Below are 24,303 nucleotides of genomic sequence, written 5' to 3'. Positions count from 1 at the left end.
GCCTAAAGTTTCAGGTAAATAAATCAATTTTCATACAAATCTTACAGTGTACATGTACAAGTTAACTGATTAGTTTTTTCTAAATTTGAGTAAAAAAAATAAATCGCAATAATCGATTTAGAGATTTGTATCGGGGTTAATCGGCATCGAATCGAATCGTGACCTATGATTCGCGATACGGATCGAATCGCCAGGTACTATGCAATTCACACCCCTAGTTTTCAACCACTAGCTGAAGAAGATACAACAGAATGATGGCCAGCAAGTAGAAGATGCTTATAACCAGTGTGGCCTCAGTTAACTTAAAAAAAGTAAGTTACTTTACTGACTTGAAGATTGACTTGACTTTAAAAGTAACTACGTTAGATTACAGATTACTTTACTGGTTAATTTGAATAGATCCCGACAACACCGCTTTACATAAAATTGACAATCGCCAATACTTGTTTTAAATTTAAAGCAGTGACTTTAAAATAAAAACTTAACATCATTAATTATTTTTATTTAAAAAAACGAGTCTGTGCATTTCAATAAACATAATTGGCTGCTTGATTTTATAAACAAAAAATAAAATACAATTTCTATACTTCACTTAAGATAAATCTTTCATTGTAAAGTTTTTTTTTAAGGCAGTCTGTTTTGGTCTGACATATTTAACTTAAATATTGTCCCTCTATCCATTATCTACATTAATAAGAGTGCAATACCACAAGGGGGCGCAAACACCCCATATGAAGGCCTAAAAAAAAAAAAAACTTGTTTGAGTGAGACTCTTGTCATCAATGGCATCCTCTGCTCTGTACACGTCGCACATACCAGGAAATAAAACTTTTGCTCCATTTCCTCTCTGCAGTTAATAAACTCGCTGAAGCTGGATCTGTGCATTGACCAGGGTCCGGTTCCCGGCAGCACACCCATCCTCTACTCGTGCCACTACTTTGCCCCACAGGTATGAGCCCACCATCAATGAAGCGCTCTGAGCATTTATTCAATGAGGCTCTTAAGGCCAACTTGTACACTTTTTAAACCTCACAAAAAAGGCACTGCCCCACTAGCAAGGCTCGAAATAAGATGTCTCGCGTAACACTTTTCACAGATGGAACCTCATTATTCAGTAATTACATGATTTAAAAAATTAATTTAAAAAGTTTCTTAAAATTAAAAGTTAAAATTAAATAATTCAATGCTGTGTAGTTAGTCTTTTCACAATTATCTTTACACAGAATGTATTCAGAAACAACTCTGAATTCACATTACAGTCTCTTTAAGAACCTTATTAATTATTATTATCATCATCATTATTATTATGGATGTTTGATACCACTTTTTTTTAGACCGATACCAATACCAAGTGTCGATGCCATTAGTACTTATGATGCATAAAAAACAATGACAGATTTTTTTTTTTTTTCAAAAACACCTAGATACAGTATCCCAATTATTATAGCAAATTTGCTTAAAATGGCTTGAAATTAATGGAAATCATATATTTTTTATAAATCATAAAAGTAAAAGTAATTTTGCATAGAGAACACAAGAAAATGAATTTCAAAAAACAAACAAATAAAATGAAACAATTAATCCCAATCAAAATATGTGGTTGTACAACTTATTTTTAAGGTATACAGTGAAGTGCAAATAATTCAATTCAATACAATAGTGTTTCAACTAATTTAGTCATATCTACCATGTTGGGAATTCCTCAAGCGGTTTAGTGTTTAATTAATGATGTTTAATTATGTCTTGTTTTGAAATCCATGCTTTTAATTTGGAAGGCTGCTCTGCATTTCTGTTTCCTGTTTCACATTCTTTGTTCGTCATTCTTCTCAAAGCGGTGCAGTAGGCCTAGACCAGTATCGATATCTGTTGTGAGTACCGATACCGTGAAATGTGTTCTGGTATCAGCACTCCCCCATCCCTAACCATCATCTTTATTTTTATTAATTAAGAGCAAAACTTAAATTGTGTTGTTCTCCCCCATGAACTCCTTTTAATCCCCATGAAAAACTTTCCAAATGTGTAAATTCACTGCATTTTGCGGCCTTCCTCTTTGCCTCAGCGCTGCTACTACCGCACCAACGGGGAACTCTACGTGGGTGGCATCAAATCCCACACGTACAACAGCAACCGCTGCCTGGTGGACCCCGGCAGCGGCATCTACCCGGCCCTCTACGAGTGCAAGATAGCCGCGCAGAAGAAGTTCCACATGTTGTGGGACTTTAAGCAGGTGAGTGGCAGCAGCTTGAGGGGATTTTGGAGAAAAACAACAACTATTACCGCTTTCCAGGGATCTTCGATCCAGAACAGGGTGACGAAGCGGTGTCTGGAGATCGCCCAGGGTGAAGACAGCTACTATCGTCTCATTGTGCAGCGCTGCACTGCTCAGATCTGGAACATTCAGAATTACATCACAGAGAGAGCGTCTTGAGGGTAGTAACCAGTCACCCGTTCAAATCGGAAAACGATCGGGTCTGTTGAGGCAGCAAACCAGTTGTGTTTGAATCAAATGAAAGATTTGGGTCATTTGACAGATTTTGCACTCAGTTGGGGCGTTCACAGGGCGTATGTCGGTTTGTTCGTAAACGGAGACAAGAGTTCTTTGCACTGATGTTTACTGTGGGCCTTACTTAGCTTTTTACACCACAGACACACCGTGTCTCATGGAATTGATTGAAATTACTCTGACAAAAGGTAAACATATAATTGTAAAAGGTCGAGCTCTTCACTGAGTGTGTAGAAAATTAACTCATTCACTGCCGGCTCCAGATGTCAAAAATTCATTTGAATTATTTCTATTAGTTAAGCATTTTTTTCCCCACTTTTGTTAACAAAAGTGTGAAAAGCTAGAAAAAAAAATATTGTACATTTAAAACAGATATAAAATTTGTGATTAATTGTGAGTTAACTAGTGAAGTCATGCAATTAATTACTAAAAAAAATTACGGCCCAAATTTTTTTTTAAAGAAAAAAAAGAAAAGATTATTAAAAATGAGGGCGTCAGGCGATTCATTTTTTTAATCATAATTCACGACTTAACTCATGATTAATCACAAATTTTATATCTGTTCTAAATGTACAATAAATAAATACAATTCTAGGTTTTCATACTCTTGTTAACAAAAGTGGGAAAAAATGTTAAACTAAAAGAAATAGTTCAAATGAATTTTTGACGTCTATAGCCGTCAATGGCAGTGAATGAGTTGAAAATGACTGATTAATGACATCACCGATCGATCATCTCCCGATATTCACTAACTACGAGTGGCAGCACATTAACAACACAACTCAAAACTGGAGCTGTGTTTGTGATGCAACGGATGTAAACACCGCGAATGGCTGTTTTATGAACAAACTAGAACAATTGTATGATCAACAGCGTCCAGTAAAGATGCTTTATATCAAACAATCCTCAAACCAAACCGCGGATGACCAAGTCTTTTATAAATGCGTGTAGAAAAAAACGTATACAGTACAAGATATTTATTAAACAAAGGACAAAACAGGCAAAAGTCAGATACAACAAATATCGAAATAAACTAAATGCTATATAGAGGGATTGTAAAAAACAGTATTATGCCAAATTATTGGATGAGAGAATAAAAGCTATACTTGTCAATTATGGGACATCATGAACAAGACTGTTTTTACGTCAGTAATATGAAAGTGGTGAATATGGAATAAATTGCAAATAACTTCAATTCAATTCAATTTTTTTTTATCGGTGGTGTTTGCAGAAATATTGTTACATGATTGTTGTACCGGCAAGATGAGGATGCAACGTGTCCATATGAAGCATTTTTGATTTTGTGACCGCCAGTAGAGCGAATGAAGTGGAGCTGTTGCCGTTGTTCACCAGGCTGAATAAAACAAGGAAACGCAACCACTTTCTTCTCTGTCGTTTTTTTCCACTGTGGCACATCCAAACAACTTATTCTGGAAACAACAATATCTGTTGGTCCTGACCTGGCAAAAAAAAAAAATAAAAATAATCAGGAGTCTTATTCCTTCGGGCCTCATTTTGAAAGCAAGCAAGCAAAAAACTTGAACGCTGTTGCTGGATCCAGTCAAGGACACTGAGATAATGACAGACAGACAATTTCATAATCATGCACAAATTACTAGATGACAGTCAGTATGGTTTTAGGAAAAAAACATTCTACCACACAAGCATTGATTGAATCCATGGAAATCGTTACAGATGTCATAAATCAAAGATTAAATGATATTAAAATGTTTCTTAATCTAAAAACCATTTGATAAAGTAAATCATGAAATGTTACTTAAAATATTAGAAAGAATTGGAATTTGAGACGTAGTACTAGACTGGGTACGGAGCTACTTAAACAAAAGGTATCAATATGTGACACTAGGAGGGTGCACATCGAAAAGCTTGGAAGTTGTATGTGGTGTGCCTCAGGGCTCAGTTTTGTGTCCAAAATTGTTTATACTATATATAAATGACATATGTCAGGCTTTAAGTGTATTAAAAATGGTACTCTTTGCTGATGACACAAATATTCTCTGTGCAGCTGAGGATTTACATCGGTTAGTTCAAACTGTAAAAGATGAATTATACAAGCTGCAACAATGGTTTAATGCAAATAAATTGTCACTGAATCTTAATAAGACCAAGTTTATGCTATTGGGCAAAAAAAAGGTTTCAAAGAAATTGTAAGCATTCAAGTAAGCAATGTAATTGTTGAACGTGTTAGAGAACACAAGGTATTGGAAATAATTATTATTATTATTATTATTATTATTATTATTTTTTTTTTTTCTTTGGGAGATCTCAGTATTGATCATTTGAAATGTCATCATCATTGTTCTCCCTTTTTTTTTTTTTTTTTTTTTTTTTGTATGTGTGTTTGTGCGTGTGTGCGTGCGTGTGTGTGTGCGTGCGTGCGTGCGTGCGTGCGTGCGAAAAAAAAATAAAATAAATAAGAATTCCCATACCGTTCACCTAAACCGAACACTTCAAAATCCAGCCAGAGTCGTGGGGCCGCCAGGAGACCCAAAGGGGGACCAAAGAAAAGAAAGAAAAGCGAAGCCCAGCACCGACCAGACACCACCCACCGGGCCACTAACCTTCACCAACCCCAAAGACATCCAAACTCCAACAAATCAGGGAAACCTCAAGGGCCCAAAGGAGAAACTGAGGAAAGGTAGAAAGGACAGACGAAGCAGAGTGAGATCCACAGACACCAGCCTCCACCGAATCAATGACCTGAGGGAGAAACAAATTGTGTCTGAGTCTCGATAGATGCTGGTGTGGTGGATCTAGCATGCATGAAAATCTCCACCAAAGAGGGGAGCCGTCGACCCCCGCCAGGACAGAGCAAGCGCAACACCTCAGGGCCCCCCAGGCCGCGGCCGCGGCAAAGGACGACCCCCGGGCCCCGCAGGGGCCACCGGCCGGAGAGCAAACCCCGGAGCAGGAGCGCCCCCCACCCCAACGCGGCCCGCGCCCCCAACCCAACGCAGCAGGACGGGGCACTGCAGGCCCACCAGGCACCCCACCGGCCCACAACCCCCGCGACCCCCCACCCCCGCCACCCACCCCAACCGCCCCCAGGTCCCCAAATCCCCAGACACCCTCCCCACCCCAGCACCCCCCACCCCGGCACCCCCACCACCACCCCCCCACCAACCAAGCCGCCACCGCCCCCCGCCCCATATATTTATTAAATAATTATTGACGACATGTTAACATGGAATCCACACATAAGTCTACACAAAAAAAAACCTCCCCAGAATTGTATCTTTCCTATTCAGAGCTCAAAAGGGGTTAAATCAGAAGGCGCTTCAAATGCACACACACATGAATTATTTATTAAATCGAAATTACTGAAATTTTATGACTTAATAAACTTCGGGACTATGCAGATAAAGTATAAAGCTTCCAAAAATTGCCGAGCTTATAACTTACAAATTTGCTTCCAGGCCAGGGAATCGAAATAATGATTTGAGAGGAAAACATGTTTTTGGGGAATCAATAAGCTTCGGCTTCATCCCGTCAGTTCCTGTTTCTCAAACATCAATAGGCCTAACATCACTCGCTCCTCTCTCATCTCTACACTCCGCATACTTTCCTCTCAAAAACATCCATTGGCTCCGCTCTTCTCTCACCCCTCACCCCACTGCCATTCTCGTACACAGCCTCGTCACCTACCGACTCGATTACCGCAACTCCCTCCTGTTCAGTCTTCCTCAAAAAACTCCATAAACTTCAACTGGTCCAAAAACTCATCTGCCCTCATCTCACACACACACACACACACACACACACTTGCACTTATATAATTGTGAGGACATCCATAGAAATAATGCATTTCCTAGCCCCTTCCCCTAACCATCAAAAATGATTGCCTACCCCTATTCCTTACCCTAACCTCAACCATAACCCAATTCAAACCTAAATTCTAAAACCAAGTCTTGACCCTCAAAAAGAGGTCTTGAGTTGTGAGGACCGGCCAAAATGTCCTCAATCTGTTGGTTAAAGATGTATTTTGGTCCTCACAATGTAGTATGTACAAGTACACACACACACACACACAGGTTTGTTTTCCTATCTTTGTGGGGCCATCTCATTGACATCATGCATTTCCTAGCCCCTTCCCCTAACCTCAACCATAACCCAATTCAAACCTAAATTCTAAAACCAAGTCTTGACCCTCAAAAAGAGGTCTTGAGTTGTGAGGACCGGCCAAAATGTCCTCAATCTGTTGGTTAAAGATGTATTTTGGTCCTCACAATGTAGTATGTACAAGTACACACACACAGGTTTGTTTTCCTATCTTTGCGGGGCCATCTCATTGACATCATGCATTTCCTAGCCCCTTTCCCTAACCTCAACCATAACCCAATTCAAACCTAAACTAAAACCAAGTCTTGACCCTCAAAAAGAGGTCTAAACTTGTGGGGCCCATCACAAAATGGCCCCACATGGACGGGTGGGCCCCACAACTCTGTGAAATCCCAGAATGTTGGCCCCACTGTATAACAAAAACAAGACCACGCTCGCACACGCACACGCGCACTTATCCTTCAACAGTTCCACTGGCTCCCCATCACATACCACATCCAATATAAAATCCTGCTCGTCACATTCAAAGCCATCCACAACAACAACAAACAAAAAAAAACTTGTGCGACACTCCTACGCTTTCATGTCGACGGGGCCTCAAACTAAGGAAATCAAGTTGTACACAGGTGATGGTGCCCTAAAAACCTGGAATGGAATATTTGTAATATAAATGTTAACTGTGTGTGCCTGTGTGTGGAACAGAAGTTGGACCAATGATAAAGCATGCAAGAAAATGTTCCAAAAAACTTAGTGAAGGTGAAAAGATGCTTTCGAAAGAAATACTTTCAAAATAGCCCAAAATTGAATATAAACACAATCAAGCAGCAGAAATGAATAAAATAATAAACTGCAATTATAATTGAATATGAATCAAATAACAATATTACCAACAGGATCCTCCAAAATCTTCAGGACAGTTGGTTTGATTTTACGTACCATTCAGTATGAAATATGTTTTCTCATATGAGGCACACATTCATATTTTTCCATATCAAAGGTGCTATGGAAAAACATGAAGATACAGTTAGTTAAAGAAAACCACAGCAACTGCTCGAAAGGAGCACTTCAAAACAGGTTGGGGAATTCCAGTTAGACCAATATCGTTCTCAAATGTCAGCTGGTTAAAGTCCTCATTAAAAATCTTGTATAGTTATATCACTTTTTATACTTTTATATATTTCTTGGAATCAACATCATATGAAAACAAAATGTATACCAGATGAAAGACCAAATTCTTACGTATATTTTTTTGTATTTATGTCATTTTCATACTTTGTGTCAATGCAGAGTTATAATCCATCAAATAGAGGGAGTGAACATGAGACATGTTGCCCCACCAACGTGTAAGTTGTCACACCATATGGGGTAAGATGTCACATTGGATTTTGCAACTAATAAAACAAGGACAAAATTATTCAGTTTCTCCTTTTTTGTTTTTTAAAGCCAGAGAAATTGTTTCATTGATCTTGAAAATTTACTATAGTCATTGAGCAAACTTTAACATAAAATATTATGAAATAGAAGATTAAAGTCCTTAGGAACTGCTGGCATATATAGGTCATAGCTCCTAGCCTCAAATGCCTCTTTTGCTTCCCTTAAACTGGACATTTGAGATTAAATAGAATTTCAAAAAATTAAGCGTTTCAGTTAATAATGGATGGTTCATCATGAAACTTAAACCAGTCCTGACACGTGGGCATACTGTAGTTCAGACAACTGGAAAATCCATTTTTAAACAATGAAACAGAACATGGCAAATTTATTTCCTCACTCTTCAGACTCTATCGTCTGAAGGGCAATTCTGAGTTGCCAGAGGTGCATTTTTCATTGGCCTATTCTTTGCATATGTGACAACAAACCCCAAAATGGCTGAGACAAGTTGCCCCAAACTACGATGTTGGCTAATGCTTGCTCTAGTTTAAAGTTAGCTGAAAACCGAGCAGTGACTGAGGCCTGAATCTCTTCAATGTCAAAACTGCTTATTTGCACGCTCCAATTGATTGTGAAGTGTACATGGAGCAACCGGAAGGATTTGAAGTACAATCAGAAAAAGGTGACAAACGGGTTTACAAACGGGTTTGTATGGCTGCAAAAAATATGAAAGAAAGAGTGGTCAGTAGTCAAGCTTTGCAAAGTGCTCATTGCTCGCTCCTGGCTCGCTTGGCCCGCATATCAGGTTTGCATCAGATCTCGGTTCTCATAATTATCCACGTTGCGCATATGTAGGCCTTTCCCAGCAAACTATGCATCCAATCTCCCCACCCACACCACCCGCGGGGACCGGGATAAAAGCTGAATGACTCCATCCTCCCTTCTGTTGTTTCTTTCAACTGCCGTCAACATGAGAAGTGCCTGGTTCAAAGGCATCCTGCTGGCTGTCTTGGTGGCTGCCACCTTTCTGTACCTGGGCTGTATTCGGAGTGTTGTGCCAAGCCACTGGGAGCATCACATGGCCATCTACAACGACTCCGTCCAGGCACACAGGATGGAAAAGCTGGAGGTGAAGATTGAGAGCCTGTGTGAGTCCTTCACTCTTATTTGGTTTGTTTTCATCCCAACGAAGCCTGCCCATGTACTGTATGTAATTATTATTATTATTAATGTCATCAGGATTTTTTATTTTATTGTATTAACCCTCTCGTATTATCTAATTATCCCCTTGAAATTGATTGGTTATCATATATCAATGTCCTTGTATTCATTTGTTATTTTTATTCAATATAAAATAATAGTAAAACACAAACCCTTTTTTCTCAAAGATCATAATAAGCGGCGTTGCATCCCAGTTTGCATGTCAAAATGTATAATTTGTGCCTCATTTATACACATTGAATTGCAAAACTGAGAATCAAACACATAGACAAGACAGTAGTGATGTGTCTGTCGTCTCGAATGAACCAGAGGCAGCTCCTTAAAGATGCAGGTCACTGAGGTCAGAAAATTAGAATGTTGAAGAAAAGTCAATTTGTTTCAATAATCTTTCAAAAAGTGAAATGTGTTATATTCACCACACACAAAGTGAAATATTTTAAACCTCTATTTGCTTCGATTTTCATGATCATGGCAGAAATAAAAACACGCACAAAAAAATCTAAATAAATCCATTCTTTCACAAAATATTGTGAAGTTCTATATTGCTGGCTTCCTGCGTCCTAATCAAGGTTATTTTAGTTAACTAAAACTAACGAAAAAACTCAAACTAAAATTCAAAAAACAATTTTGTTAACGAAATAAAATAAAAACGAAAATTCTTTTTAAAAAACGAAAACTAACTGAAACTACATTTTATGTTTACAAAACTAACTAAAAGAAACTATAATTATAGCAAAAACGTTCTTCATTTTAGTCTTTGATCCTTAATTTAATGCATGAGCCTTTGGGGATGATTTTAAATGTGATTTTAAGTACATTTATTTTGATTTTAACTGGAATAAAGGACATTTGAAAGTGTGTCACACAAAAGTGACGTAGAAGCACAATAGAAAAGTACCTTCAGATGATGTCACTCCCATGGTGGTTTTTAAATACTGCGCACAAGTAATACACTTGTTTTTTTTTTAAACTATAACTAATACTGAAACTAACTCAAACTAAACTAAACATTTATGAAATAACTAAAACGGATAAAAACGAACAGAACCACCCTGAAAACTAATTAAAACTAACTAAATTTAAAAAACAAAACTCAAAACGAAATAAAACCTAACTAAAATGAAAAATTCCAAAATTATAATAACCCTGGTCCTAATCTTGCCAGCTAGTTAATGCAAAACAACTGCAGAGGTTTTGTCCTCATCCTATAAATGGTCTCAGTCCAGTATAGTAGGCTTCAGAATTGTGCATGGGGAAGATTGCAGACTCGACTGACGGTTGCGCATACAACCATCATCGACACTCTTCATTAGGAGAAAAGGTCTCAAAAAGAAATTGCAAAAACAAACTGGACCCTCACGAGACGCCAACATACAACATACATCAATTTAAGAGGAAGGGGAAAATGTGGCCGGAAAAGGTGCACAAGTGACAGGGGTTTTCTTGAAATTACGGAAAACTGCGCTGTCCACAAGCTGTGCTGCTAGAAGGTGGTTACTCTTGCAAAATCTCATCTCCACTTGAGCCACAAGCTTCCTTCATAACAGCTGCCATGTTTTGCCCCCTCCGTTTCCTCAGCTCTGTCTCTCCCGCTTGAGCGATGACATCATCATCAACAAATCTACTTCATTCACATTGTTGGTTTGCTATTACGCATAGCCTTTTTGCTCCCTGTGAAAACCAATCGAGTTTACTGCTATCCGCCAAAATTAAGTGTGTGTTGATTGGGCCTTTGCGTCACGTGACACCAGTCCTGCATTTTAATTGGATTGCCCAGTTAATGTGGCACTATGACTGACTATCGAGAGGAGCCTGGGACATGCACTGTGATTTAAAAAGTTAGACCATTTAACTTGGCTTTGTATTATACATATATGTTTATAAAAAAAAAATACCTTACAAGCATAATTGTTATTAGAGTATTATTATTCATGCTAAAATGAAAATAAATAAAAAGCTGTAAAGAAGGCCAATTATGAGCCTGCATAGTGCTCAACAGCGCCATCTGGTGGTGCCCGGCCCACTGGCCCCGAATGCAGAGATGTTTTAAACCAGTGGTGTCCAAACTCGGTCCTCGGGGGCCGGTAGTCCCGCAGGTTTTGGATATTTCTCTCCTCCAACACAGCTGAAGCTCATCAGCAAGCTCTACTAAGCCTGATAACAATCCTGTTGATTGAAACAGGTGCGTTGGAGCAGGGAAACCTCCAAAACCTGCAGGACTACCGGCCCCCGAGGACCGAGTTTGGACACCACTGTTTTAAGCACTTCTAGTACATGGACTTTAAGTTGCATATAAAGGGAATGGAATAAACAGTGAACCAGGTTTCCATATTACAGTCAAAGCAGTAAACAAGCTTCAGCCAGAGGCAGTGCGGGCGATGAAAATGGAGGACAAGGCAGAAAAGGAGGTCAACAAGGATAAGGCGGTGGCGAAGAAGCTGTTCCCCAAGTCGGTGCTGTTCAAAAAGTGGGGCGAGGGACTGAGCGAGGAGGAGCAGAAAGAGGCCGAGGGTTTGTTCGTCAAATACGGCTACAACACCTTCCTCAGCAACAGGCTGCCGCTCGACAGGGAGATTCCCGACACGCGGCACGCCAGGTACAAAATCCACACAAACACGGCCGGAGAGCGCTTGAACACACCACTGGGCTCTTTCTAGCTGGCACTCAGAATGTGATGAAAAGTCAGTTTTATATGGCACAGATGATGTCTCTTGCTGTATCGTAAGACACCGTCTTGAATCACATTGTGTATTAGTAAGACACTGTTTTTAACATGACACGACACATAAAATGACAGTTGATACCATAACTTATGAAAATGCATTTTTAATATGGCAGCCATGATGTATGGAAAGACATAATTTTGAAATAAGACATTATGTTCAACATGACATGATGTGCACCAGATCTTATGCTCGTAGTTCACAAGATGTTAAATCAACTTTGGTGCTGTCAAAATTAAAGCTTTAAACCTTTAGATAAAGCAGAGTTAAAGATTTAACTCGGGAGTTAAGCTTTCACTTTGACAGCACTAATTCCACTTTAATTCTTATTTATTTATTTTATTACTAAAAAAAAAACAATACTGGAGAACTCCAATTAGAAGGAAGCTGTACATGCTAGCAAGTAATGCCGGTAATGGGCGTTGTATAACACCATGTCAGCGTAATTAACAGTAAGTAGCTTTTTAGCTTCCTTAACAAGCGATAGAACTTGATTTTGCAAGAGGTCGAAACAATAGTGACTTACAAAATGAGTCAAGTCAGCGGTTATGCCAAGTCTGTGTTCACACAGTTTTGCATGAGCTGTCAAACAGCAAATGCGTCATTAACTCATTCAATGCCATTGACGGCTATAGACATCCAAAAAATATTTTTAACTATTTATATTAGTTTAACATAGGCTCCAGCACCCCCGTGACCCTAGTGAGGAAAAGCGGTCAAGAAAGTGGAATGGATGGATGGATATTAGTTTAACATTTTTTTCCACTTTTGTAAACAAGAGTATGAAAACCTAGAATTTTTTTATTGTACATTTAGAACAGATATAACATTTGTGATTAATTGTGAGTTAACTATTGAAGTCATGTGATTAATTACAACATTTTAATCGCTTGACGCCCTTAATTTGTAATCTTTTTTTTTTTTTTTACTCATTCACTGCCATTGACGGCTATAGACGTCAAAAATCGATTTGAACTGGGCTAGCAGTGAATGAGTTCAATGAGATATGGGGCTTTAATCACTCCGCCTACACTTGGGCAACTGCAACAATAAATTAATACCATCATTTATGGGAACGTGACTTAATTTAAGCAGACGGTGAGTATATTTGAAAGAGTTTAATGCTATGCTATGAGGTGGACTGTGGAAGTTAACATGTCTGTCTGTACCCCAAAAGTGGAATGGAAACATACATAGAGTCCACTACATATTTTACTCCAGAGTTGTCATGGAAATAAGTTGTTTTTAAACTTGAAACCCATTCAGTGACATTCACTGATCCCAAAAATTCAACACCACATTTTGTCATTATAGCTATAATTCTTCTTGCCTATCCTTCCAGTTTAAGGGTGATTGTATGCTTTAAAGCTATAGCTATAACAGAAGCAAATATAATCGTCTTTTTAAGTATGGTCAACGAATACTTAAAAAGATCATGTGCATTTTAGGTACAAAGTGTGATCTCCCTTTTGTCTTAGGATAAATGTACTTCTTTGACCCTACAGGGGACCTTTGCATCATGACTTCAATTCCAAAGTCACCAAACTCTACTAAAAAAAATGACATGATGAATATAAGATGTTTATCATGACAGTTTTAGATATGATTTACTGTATAAGACCACTTAAATTTGATGTATAGTAAAACATCATGTTTTACAAGACGTATAGTATGACATGTTTAACACGGCATGATGTATCATAACCCATCATTTAAACATATGATTTATGACATTTTTCTTGCTCATCCTTCTAAATAGATGCGCAAAGAAAAAGTACCCTGCCGATCTCCCCAACCTGAGCGTGGTGTTGATCTACCTGAACGAAGCTCTGTCCATTATCAAGCGGGCTGTCCGCAGCATCATAGACAAGACCCCTGCCAGCCTGCTCAAAGAGATAATACTGGTGGATGACCACAGCACAAATGGTACAAGTGGGATGTCCAAATTCCTCTTTCAATTTCTCTTTCAAAGCACATACCAATTTGGCATCCTCACAATTTATTTAACACGCTTAAACCAATCCATCGGTGTAAAGATATGCTAAGGAAGTTTGTATTTAAATATATTATATATTTTTTACATACACATGTAAACCAATACTCTAGCTAATGTATATTATTATATTATGTATCAGTAAAAAAAAAAACGTGAATAAGCGGAGCATCGTGTCAACAAAATGTGAAAATAAATTTATAACTGTAGCTGAACGCAAACACTAAAAAATAATTACTTCCACGCCATAGCAAGCAAATGACATGGCTGAGAAGGGAAGTCATTGTTTTCATAAAATCTACGCTTATGGTTTCATGAAATAAAATGCACACATTACATCCAGAACCTTGCTCAACACATTCATAAAATACAAGCAGGAGCAAGCCTAAGTAAAAAAAACAAAAAACAAAAAAGCAGCATTTAGAGTTGTGAAGAATTAAGAGATTTTTGTGTCATTGTGCTTTTCAGATAAGATTTGAATAAAGGGCAAAAACAAAAACATAAATTCTTCCTGTTTCAGCCATTATTCTATCAAGGTACATACCAACCATTTTGTTAGAGGCTCACATAAAATAAAATAAAAACAAAAAACTATTTATTTAATATAACCTGTATTTGGCCAGGCAAAACAGATTAACTCATTCACTGCCATCGACGGCTATAGACGTCAAAAATTCATTTGAGCTATTTCTATTAGTTTAACATTTTTTTCCACTTTTGTTAACAATAGTATGAAAACCTAGATTATTTTTAATTGTACATTTAGAGGAGAGATAAAATTTGCAATTAATTACGATTTTAATTGCCCGACAATTAACTCATTCACTGCCATTAATTCATTTTTAAAAAAGATTATTAAAAATTTGGGGCAAGAGGCGATTCATTTTTTTAAATTGTAACTAATCGCATGACTTCACTAGTTAACTCACGATTAATCACAAATTTTATATCGATTCTAAATGTACAATAAAATATTCTAGGTTTTCATACTACTTTCATACTTGACTGCCAAAAAACGTTAAATAACGTTTAGTAAAATCCTATGGAGGAGTGCCAAAGATGTTAAAATACGTTTGTTTCAAAACAAAGGTGAAACTAACCATTTTCTATTGTTGATTACTGAAAAACGGAATAAGGTAGAAACAAACTTTTTTTGTTTCAGAGTCCAATCTTTCATTTGGTAGTATGTGTGTTTCCATAGTCCAAACACAACATTTTCTATGGACCTTGAAAGATCAGTCAAAATGCTTAAATCGGCTGGCACCCACGGCATCCCTTTTCTGAAAACGTCTGGCAGTCAAAGAGTTAAGAACAACATTTTTATTTACAACTGTGGCCTGATAAGACCAAAAACTTTTTAGGGAAAGGGGAAAAATGGAGACGAAATAAAATAACTATTTAAACAAAAACAGGCAAATATAGACTAAACAAGTCATTAAAAATGACCACAAGAAGGCTCAAAATATACATGCAGGTGAATCATGTGCCAAGGAGTTAAGATATCAACTTGCTAACTGCCTTGGAAACATCCGCAGACATCTTGAAGTCCATGATCATTTTTGTTGTAACTGTCTAAAGGAAATATAAATTGCAAGCTATTTTGTTTTGGTTGTTAAATGGTTAAATTAAAAATAAATAAACAGTTAGGTGACAAAGCATGAAGTCACTATCCTATTAGTATACAGTGGTTATAATGCAAGGGTTTTGATTTAAATGAGACCAAAAAACTGAACTGTAACCTCTACAACTCGATTGATTTTTTTTGTAGGTTTTTGACAGATGAAGTCAAAACAAAACGGAATAGTGTAGTTGCACTATGTGCACTCCCTCTTAAAACTTTCAGAATTAACCAATCACATCCAAACGCATGTGAAATATGGGCCATCATAAGACCGTAACTATTTCAAGTACGCCTGATTAATCAAAAATACATTTCTGCTTCAACTTTCACACAAGACTTAATGTTTTGTGCTAACACTGACGGCTACTTTGAACTGTTCAGAATTTCTTAGAGCAGGATGCTGGAAATGGATATTTTGTCACTATTTCAGTAGGTGACAAACAAAGAAATAAGAGATGAGAACGGATTTGTCACCTTGAACGTGCATCCGCAGAGGACCTGAAGGAGAAGCTGGACGACTACATCGCGCTCATCCACGAGGAGCGTCCGGGCCTGCTGAAGCGGGTGATGCACAAGGAGCAGTTAGGCCTCACCCAGGCCAGACTGTCCGGATGGAAGATAGCCACCGGCGACGTAGTGGCCATATTGGATGCCCACATTGAAGTCCACGTGCAATGGTTGGTGTCATCTTGCCATTTTCATGCTTGCCATGCCTGTCGTTCTGTAACTAAGTCAAAGTACAGATAATTGGGTAAATAAATAGCGTTGTGAAAGTACTGTAAGGAAGATCCGTTTTTTCTTCCACGTGTTGGTTGTCTTTCGGGTAGAGAGAATGTTGATTATCTGAATACAGGCTGGAGATCGATGAACAGTTCCTTTGAAGGTTTTATTTCAACAGAATATTCCGGGCACAAGCGAGTTCCCAGACAATGGTGGCAGCCTCTCGCAAGTGCCCCGATTACAGACACTTACAACCTTCTTTTACTATCTTGAAGGGCGGTACCACAAAGCCCCCACCAAACAGCCCACCTGGAGTTCATGAAATAAGACTTTAAAAACATCATTGATTACAGACACTTCAGATGAGGTCCCAGTCATGACGATAAGACTTTAAAAACATCATTGATTACAGACACTTGGCAGAAATTGCGATAACACTCACAAAGCTTTACTGAGGAAATAAGGAAAATTAAAACAGTTATGACTAAATCTGGGCAGAAGACCCTCTTCAGTACTGATTCAATGAATGGACTTTCTTCGCTTGCCACCACTGACATCCGCTTGCGTGTTTAGGGCAGAGCCGCTACTGGCTCGTATAAAGGAGGACCGCACGGTCATCGTGACGCCCGTCTTCGATCGGGTCAATTACGATGACTTGGCGGTGACCCGCTACGGTCCAGCTGCCGACGCCTTCGACTGGGCCCTGTGGTGCATGTACGAGTCCTTCAGGCCCGAGTGGTACAAGCTCAAGGACGAGTCGCTGCCTGCAAAGTGAGTCGCACATTTTGGGTTTCGCATCACGATCATAAAAAGTTTAGCTGAGTTGGGTGCTGATTTTGCAGTGATCAAAATGATGTCATAAATGATCATTTACAGTTAAATGGAAAAAAAGCTAATAAAAAATAGTATTGAAATAAAAAAAATTGCATCTAGGCGTCACGGTGTCCGACTGGTTAGCACGTCTGCCTCCCAGTGCAGGTGAATGTGGTTTAATTTCAAAAATCTACTATCAACCGTTATCAAAATTCACCAATGGCGGAGGCACGTGGTGGCCACGACCCCCCCACATCCCGGATCCTGGATAGTCAACAATAATGTCAATGCCTACTAAATTGATATCTCAGCTCCTGAAGCAGATAGAATCATAATTCTAAAAACATTTCAGAGCTTACAAATGTGGTGTTCACACAAATATAAGTTTATTATTATAAACCTTCAATATTAAAAAAATAAATCAACAACTGTGTCGCATCTGCGGTGTGTGTTTTTGGACACAGTTGTCATGTTGCCTGAATGTCAGCCTACGTTAGTGCTATGTTAGTCCATGAAAAGGCATAATTTACTTGTTTTAAAATTTGTATGTTTAATGTTCAGTGTTTTGAACAAATAAATGTGTGTAAAATCAACAGTTTAAAAAAAAAGAGTAAAACACATAATTGGTAGTGATGTCAAAGTTAAAGCTTTGACAGCACAAATTACCATATTGGGAGAGTTCCTACATTTAGGCCTATAGAATTTAAAATGAGCAAATTCTTTGCAGCGAGAGCCATTTTTGAGGATACTGCAAGTTCTATTGACGCAATATGCACACACCTCACTAGTGACAATTTGGAAAGAAGCTTTTGTTCTTGCTCCCAAAAAGGAGCCCGTCCATCATGGGGATATTTGCGGCCGATCGCAAGTTCTTTGGTGAGATTGGCAGCCTGGACGGAGGAATGAAAATCTACGGCGGCGAGAACGTGGAGCTTGGCATCCGGGTGAGACTCCGGTGCAGTTCTAGCACTAAACAAAGATGGAAGTTTGCTCAGCGTGTGATCCCGTGGCTCGGGTTGGTGTTTGCGCCCGTAGGCGTGGCTGTGCGGCGGCAGCGTGGAGGTGATCCCCTGCTCCAAGATCGCCCACATCGAGCGTGCCTCCAAGCCCTACCTGCCCGACCTCAGCGTCACCATGAAGAGAAACGCGCTGCGAGTGGCCGAGGTGTGGATGGATGAGTACAAACATAACGTCAACATCGCCTGGAACCTTCCCTTGCAGGTAAACCAATTGCGGATTCACTCACAAGCCCAGAAACTTGACATGGGGATTACAGTGGTACCTTGAGATACCAGTTAGTACAAAAAAAAAAAAACTTTCTCAGGATTGAGATACGAGCACTGTATGGTGGTAGAAGTTTGGCAGTGAATAATTCATCCCCTAAAAAAAAGAGGCGTCAAGCTATTTATTGCCACTCCCAAGCTTTGCTTTTAGGTCAGCCAGCTTAATGCTAATGCCAAATAGCATTGATTGATGTTGCAATGCTGTAACTATAAGCAATGGATTGAACACAAACAACACAGCAATATATGTAGACAGACAAAACAGTAATCACAGTCATATTCTTTACCCTCTGCAAAGAATGGTCAATACAGTATTAGAGCTGTACTGATAAGATGTATTATTATTTGCATGCATGTGTAATTGCAATTATTCCCAGAGATGGGCACTTCAGACTCCCGTCGCTGACGACATCCACCTTCAACAAATTCGGTGAATGCTTTATGACGCAAAGCCTCACAAAAATACACAGAATGAGAGGGACCGTGACTCACTCTGATTGACAGACGTAAACGTGCTTCAGTCGGTGCTCAGTCCGCGTATTTAGTCGAGTCTTTGCATCAATTAACGCTTGCCAAAATGTTGTGTTTATGTTTCTAACGCAGAATCACAGCGTGGACATCGGCGACGTGTCTGAACGGAAGGCGCTGAGGAAGCAGCTTAAATGCAAGCCCTTCAAGTGGTACCTGGATAACGTTTACCCCTTACTGGACCCTCTCAAAGATCTGGTCGGCTACGGAGCGGTGAGCACAAGCAAACATTATTTTGCTCAACCAATTATTGGAGTCAAATTTACAACTCGTGCTTTTGATGATTTGCCCAGACAGCGAAAGGTCTGGTTGACAAGACGGCACAGTCTTCTTCCATCTGTGTTTATTATTATTATTATTATTATTATTTAAAGAAAATACTATTTCTAGAATTCACTTCACATTTTTTGGCGGTCTGTTTTGGCCTGACATATTTAACTGTTAATAAGCAAAGTGCGCATTACGTTTGCGCATGCGTGAAAATCGAGTTAAAAAAAAGTTTGGCTAGCAAAGCAGCCGTCATTTGAATGACAGAGATTAGAGTGCGGAAAGTGAATGCATTATCGTACACATTAAAGCTTGCAGTCATCGCTTACTTTTAAAAGACTTTAAAACCTTAAGTGACCAAACCACAACTGTGCCATTTTTAACTGTCCTAATGGAGTTTGTAGACAAAAAAAAAAACTGCTGGCAATGTTTGGCCTACAAAACTAGCGATTCACAGGAACTTTACGTTTCTCAGCAATTAAATAATGCAACATACGTAAGACATCTCATTACTGGCATCACTAAATATCCCCATGTGCCAGCTCGGGCAAACCACCTCGCTAGCTTCTTTAGGTCACTCGGGAGTCCCGTGACACACCAGTCAGTCAGTCATTAGAACTTGCTTTCAGGCCCTCGATCCCCTCAGTGGAAAAAAAGACCTTACTTGTCTCTTCTTCACACCCCGGTGTCATGCCTTGGTCCGACTCCCAGGAAAGTTACGTTACATACATTCAGCCAAATATTAACTCATTCACTGCCATTGACGCCCACAGACGTCAAAAATTAATTGTAACTATTTCTATTAGTTTTACATTTTTTCCCCACTTTTGTTAATAAAAGTATGAAAACCTAGAAAAAAATGTTGATTGCTCATTTAGAACAGATAGAAAATGTGTTATTAATCGTGAGTTAACTTGTGAAGTCATGTGATTAATTGCAATTAAAAATTTTAATCACCTGACGCCCTTAATTTTTAATAAACTATTTATTTTTATTTTTTATCGTGAGTTAACTAGTAAAGTCATGCGATTAATTATAATTAAAAATAATAATAATCACCTGACACCTCAAATTTTTAATAATCTTTTCTTATTAAAAAAAAAGATTATTAAAAATTAGGGGCGTCAGGCGATTTAAATTTGTCACATGACTTCACTAGTTAACTCACGATTAATCACAAATTTTATATCTGTTCTAAATGTACAATAAAACAATTCTAGGTTTTCATACTCCTGTTAACAAAAGTGGATTTTTTTTTAAACTAATAGAAATAGTTCAAATTAATTTTTGACGTCTATAGCCGTCAATGGCAGTGAATGATTTAAGCACTTAAGTAAGCTTAACGGTAGTGTCCCAGCAGTGAACGCGTAGTAAACGACATGCCATGCATGTTTAATATAGATTAAATGAACAACAATTTTCCAACCGTATAGAAACGGTCCAAATCAGCGATCCCGCCGTTGGATCCCACTACTTTTCAATGAAAGTCTGGTAGCCGGCCTACCCATAATGCACCGTGTTAAACTTCAACTGCATATAACTACCATTACACTGTGAGGAGACAAATAACTAATATTAAATGATCAAATGTGTATCAGTAATTAGGTATAACCATTGGTCACAAGAGGTCGCACTTACCCCATACCCATATGAACAATGTTATCCAGGTCATGCCTTTATGTAATAAAAAACTATTTCAGGCAGCAAAACCCCCCTAAAAACACAGTTGTGCCGTTGCCTCTCCGCAGTTAATAAACCAGCTGAAGCCGGATCTGTGCATCGACCAGGGCCAGATGCCGGGCAGCTTACCCATCATCCACTCGTGCCACTACTTTGCCCCACAGGTATGAGCCCACCATCAATGAAGCGCTCTCAGCATTTATTTGATATTCTTGATATCCATCTTAAGAGGAACCCCGACTGCCCTATATTATTCATTTGAGTTGTCACTAACATAGCTATGAGATTCATTTTTCAAAAATCATTTCCAGTTTAATACATTTTGTAGAAACTTTATTAAATTGTTATTTACGTCGCCACGCATTCAGTGCGTAGTGACGTAGAACGGCGACCGGCTCTCTGCCGAGCAATGTGAAACGCTAGAAAGCAAGGTAAGCCTTTGTAGCCTTCCTAACGGGACGATCAAAACTCTCGAATGCTTCTGGGGAATGACCAGAGCACAGCGCGGGGGGAGGGCGACTCTCCTAATCAAATGTGGTTTCTTTTGGAACGCTAAGAGGCTTACCTTGCTTTCACATTGCTCGGCAGAGAGCCAACCGCCATTCTGTTAAAAAAAAATGTACATCCAAATAAAGTTTCTACAAACTGTATTCAACTGGAAATGATTTTTGAAAAATGAATCTCATAGTTGTTAGTAACAACGAAATAAATAATATAGAGCAAACTGGTCATTACAGCGGGGGTTCCTATTAAGGTCCATGTCTCTCAACTCTTTATCCTCACCTATTGGCAATTTATGTCACAAGTCAAAATGGCGGTCAACTAGGTGAAAGGAAGCGCTCCGCTCATTGAAAAGCATTGGACTTTGGATTGTTGTATTTTGTTCTTTTTTTTTTTTTTCCCTTGAGAGCTCAGTATTGTTCATTCGGTAATTTTACCGATTTGACATGTCATCATCATTGCTCTTTTTTTTTGTATGTGAGTGAGTATGTGTATGTGCGTGTGTGCATGCGTGCGAGTGTGTGTGTGTGTATTCATTAGTTCACCTAAAACCTATTAAAAAATCCCATACCGTTCACCTAAACCGAACACTTCCAGCCAGAGTCGTGAGGCCGTCAGGAGACCCGAGGATTGTTGTATTTTGATTTGTGAGGATTATTTTTGATTTCAAAATGTGGTGACATGTCGTTTGACTATTTGCTACCTGGTTTGTATATGCTAGTCACAGGCAGGGCTGTCCACACTGTTGTTTACTTCTGACTTAAGCTCTAGCCTCGATAGTTGTGAAGTCCGCTTACAAATCAAATATTGTAAAGGATCTTTGTGCAGTTTGTCACATTTTTACAACAAAATCTAAGAATTCACATCACAGGCTCTTAAAGAGCCTTAGAGCTCAACTTCAATGTTGTTGTGTCCCCTGACCCCCACCCGCCTACACAGTCCCGTGGAAGGTTTCCAAATGTGTAAATTCCCTGCGGCCTTCCTCTTTGCCTCAGCGCTGCTACTACCGCACCAACGGGGAACTCTACGTGGGTGGCATCAAATCCCACACGTACAACAGCAACCGCTGCCTGGTGGACCCCGGCAGCGGCATCTACCCGGCCCTCTACGAGTGCAAGATAGCCGCGCAGAAGAAGTTCCACATGTTGTGGGACTTTAAGCAGGTGGGTGGCAGCAGCTTGAGGGGAAATCTCCCATTTTTGAAAAACAAAACAAAACAAAAAAAACAACTATTACCACTTTCCAGGGGTCTTCGATCCAGAACAGGGTGACGAAGCGGTGTCTGGAGATCGCCCAGGGTGAAGACAGCTACTATCATCTCATTGTGCAGCGCTGCACTGGTCAGATCTGGAACATTCAGAATTACATCACAGAGAGAGAACATCTCCAGGGTAACAAGTCACACATCCAAATAGGACAACTATAGGGTGGGCCTACACTCTATTCACACAAATAGTCCCCCCTAAGGTGAGAGATTTTGCACTTGGATCGCTGACAAATATGGATGGGCAAGAAATCCTTCAAACAACCTCAATTTTGCAGCTGCCTGTTGAGGCAGCAAACCAAATCAAATGGAAGATTTCTGTCATTTGCCAGATTTTGCACTGATGAGCAGAGTTGGGGCGTTTACACTGCAGGGCGCGTAATGCCCAATTCAAGTTTTGCTGTTGTTGAATCTGATCTTTTTATGTACTCGGTTATACCAAAAGTTGACTTCTAAAGTGAACGCAACACGTCCGTAATGTGATACGACATCAAGTGACAGGGTAACACGCACAAAGGACCACGTCATTCGGCAGTTTTAACTGAAGTGAAGTAAATATGGTCCGGCATGGTAAGCAGATGTCAAAAGTACTTAAGTAAAAGTATTGTTACTTGTGCAAAAAAGTACTCTGATAATAGAAGTACTGAAGCTACCCCCTTAAGTAAAAGTAACAACTTAAAAATGTACTCAAGTAAAAATGTACTCATTCACGCCCATAAATGCAAAAATTCATTTAAACTATTTCTATTAGTTTAACATTTTTTTCCCACTTTTGTTAACAAGAGTATGAAAATCTTTTTATTGGGGGGAAAAAGAAAAGATTGTTAAAAATTAGGGGCATCAGGCGATTACAATTTTTTATTGTAATTAATCGCATAACTTCAATAGTTAATTTTAAATTAAATTTTCTATCTGTTCTAAATGTACAATAATTTTTTTTCTAGGTTTTCATACTCTTGTTTACAGAAGTGGAAAAAAAATGTTAAATAGAAATAGTTTAAATGATTTTTTTTAAAAGTCTATAGCCGTCTGGCAGTGAATGAGTTAAATTGATCTTTTCCAAAATAAAACCCAAATTTAGGTTTATTAATTCTTTATTTTCTTAAACCCAGAACAAATCAGTAATAACATGTCAAGTCGCATATGTAGTGCTGCCATTGTATTTTTCATGACCACCTGGGGAATTTGGTGTTCTCAACATTGTCATAACTTAGAAAATTGTACAGAAAAGTGCAAAAAAAAAAAAAAAGTGCAAAAACACTCCAAACTACTAGGGGTATGTATAAACAATGACTGGATTGGAAACATATATTACCTACCCCCCCGCACACACACACACACACACACACACACACACACACAAAAACTCAACAGAAGCAGGTTTTCTATGTTTTGTGAATGGATGTGTGCTCTTTTGGCTAGGGTTGGCAACTTTCTGATTCTAAACTAAGGGACAGGTGCACGGCCCTGTGCCATGTTGGTGTAAGCATGATGTGTGAACTCAGTGTATATTCTGATTCTGACTTAAAATGCAGAAAGTGTGTACATTCCCTTTAATCCTTTCTGTAAACCTAAATTCCCCAATTAGTTCTCACTGAGACCCAAATCAAGTTTGCCAAGTTGCGGACCAAATTTTTGCTGAATGTTTTTTTTTTTTTGACCAGTAAATAATGTCTTATGTGCAGAATGCTGATGTTATTGTTTCTGTTATTCTGCTATTACTGCATTAGTTGAA

At 38.8% G+C, this 24,303-nt stretch overlaps 2 protein-coding genes and 1 long non-coding RNA gene across 3 annotated transcripts in view; 2 read left to right on the top strand and 1 right to left on the bottom strand.

Moving 5' to 3' along the window:
• Nucleotides 1–3,880, top strand: part of LOC144058845 (putative polypeptide N-acetylgalactosaminyltransferase 8) — a 12,663-nt gene extending 8,783 nt beyond the window's left edge. Inside the window, exons 9-11 of the mRNA XM_077577426.1 lie at nucleotides 854–949; nucleotides 2,060–2,227; nucleotides 2,288–3,880. Coding sequence (XP_077433552.1) covers nucleotides 854–949; nucleotides 2,060–2,227; nucleotides 2,288–2,428 — 405 coding nt within the window. The 3' untranslated portion in view covers nucleotides 2,429–3,880. The remainder of the gene's footprint in view (nucleotides 1–853; nucleotides 950–2,059; nucleotides 2,228–2,287) is intronic.
• Nucleotides 3,466–9,067, bottom strand: LOC144058847 (uncharacterized). Its single transcript, XR_013295497.1, has 2 exons — nucleotides 8,988–9,067; nucleotides 3,466–3,963 (listed from the first exon to the last, which is right to left on the bottom strand). It is a non-coding gene; the product is annotated as an uncharacterized LOC144058847 (long non-coding RNA).
• On the top strand, nucleotides 8,983–24,303 carry LOC144058846 (putative polypeptide N-acetylgalactosaminyltransferase 8). The gene is made up of 11 exons (XM_077577428.1): nucleotides 8,983–9,102; nucleotides 11,513–11,771; nucleotides 13,658–13,824; nucleotides 16,006–16,189; nucleotides 16,806–17,003; nucleotides 17,875–17,989; nucleotides 18,081–18,266; nucleotides 18,932–19,069; nucleotides 20,872–20,967; nucleotides 22,300–22,467; nucleotides 22,551–24,303. The coding sequence occupies exons 1-11, from the start codon at nucleotides 9,033–9,035 to the stop codon at nucleotides 22,728–22,730; spliced, it is 1,761 nt and encodes a 586-aa protein (XP_077433554.1). The 5' UTR covers nucleotides 8,983–9,032; the 3' UTR covers nucleotides 22,731–24,303.

This window comes from Vanacampus margaritifer, chromosome 10 (genome assembly GCF_051991255.1).
Source record: "Vanacampus margaritifer isolate UIUO_Vmar chromosome 10, RoL_Vmar_1.0, whole genome shotgun sequence".
Classification (NCBI taxonomy): Eukaryota; Metazoa; Chordata; class Actinopteri; order Syngnathiformes; family Syngnathidae; genus Vanacampus; species Vanacampus margaritifer.
The sequence above is the reverse complement of the archived record's forward strand: the minus strand, read 5'-3'. Positions and strand labels throughout refer to the sequence as shown.

What these genes read in the sequence shown, in the direction of transcription:
- LOC144058846 (XM_077577428.1), top strand. Translation starts at nt 9,033, where the DNA reads ATGGCCATCTACAACGACTCCGTCCAGGCACACAGGATGGAAAAGCTG. An exon ending in ATTGAAGTCCACGTGCAATG is followed by an intron (nt 16,190 to 16,805) that starts GTTGGTGTCATC and finishes TTGCGTGTTTAG; the next exon opens with GGCAGAGCCGCTACTGGCTC. An exon ending in GACGAGTCGCTGCCTGCAAA is followed by an intron (nt 17,004 to 17,874) that starts GTGAGTCGCACA and finishes GCTCCCAAAAAG; the next exon opens with GAGCCCGTCCATCATGGGGA.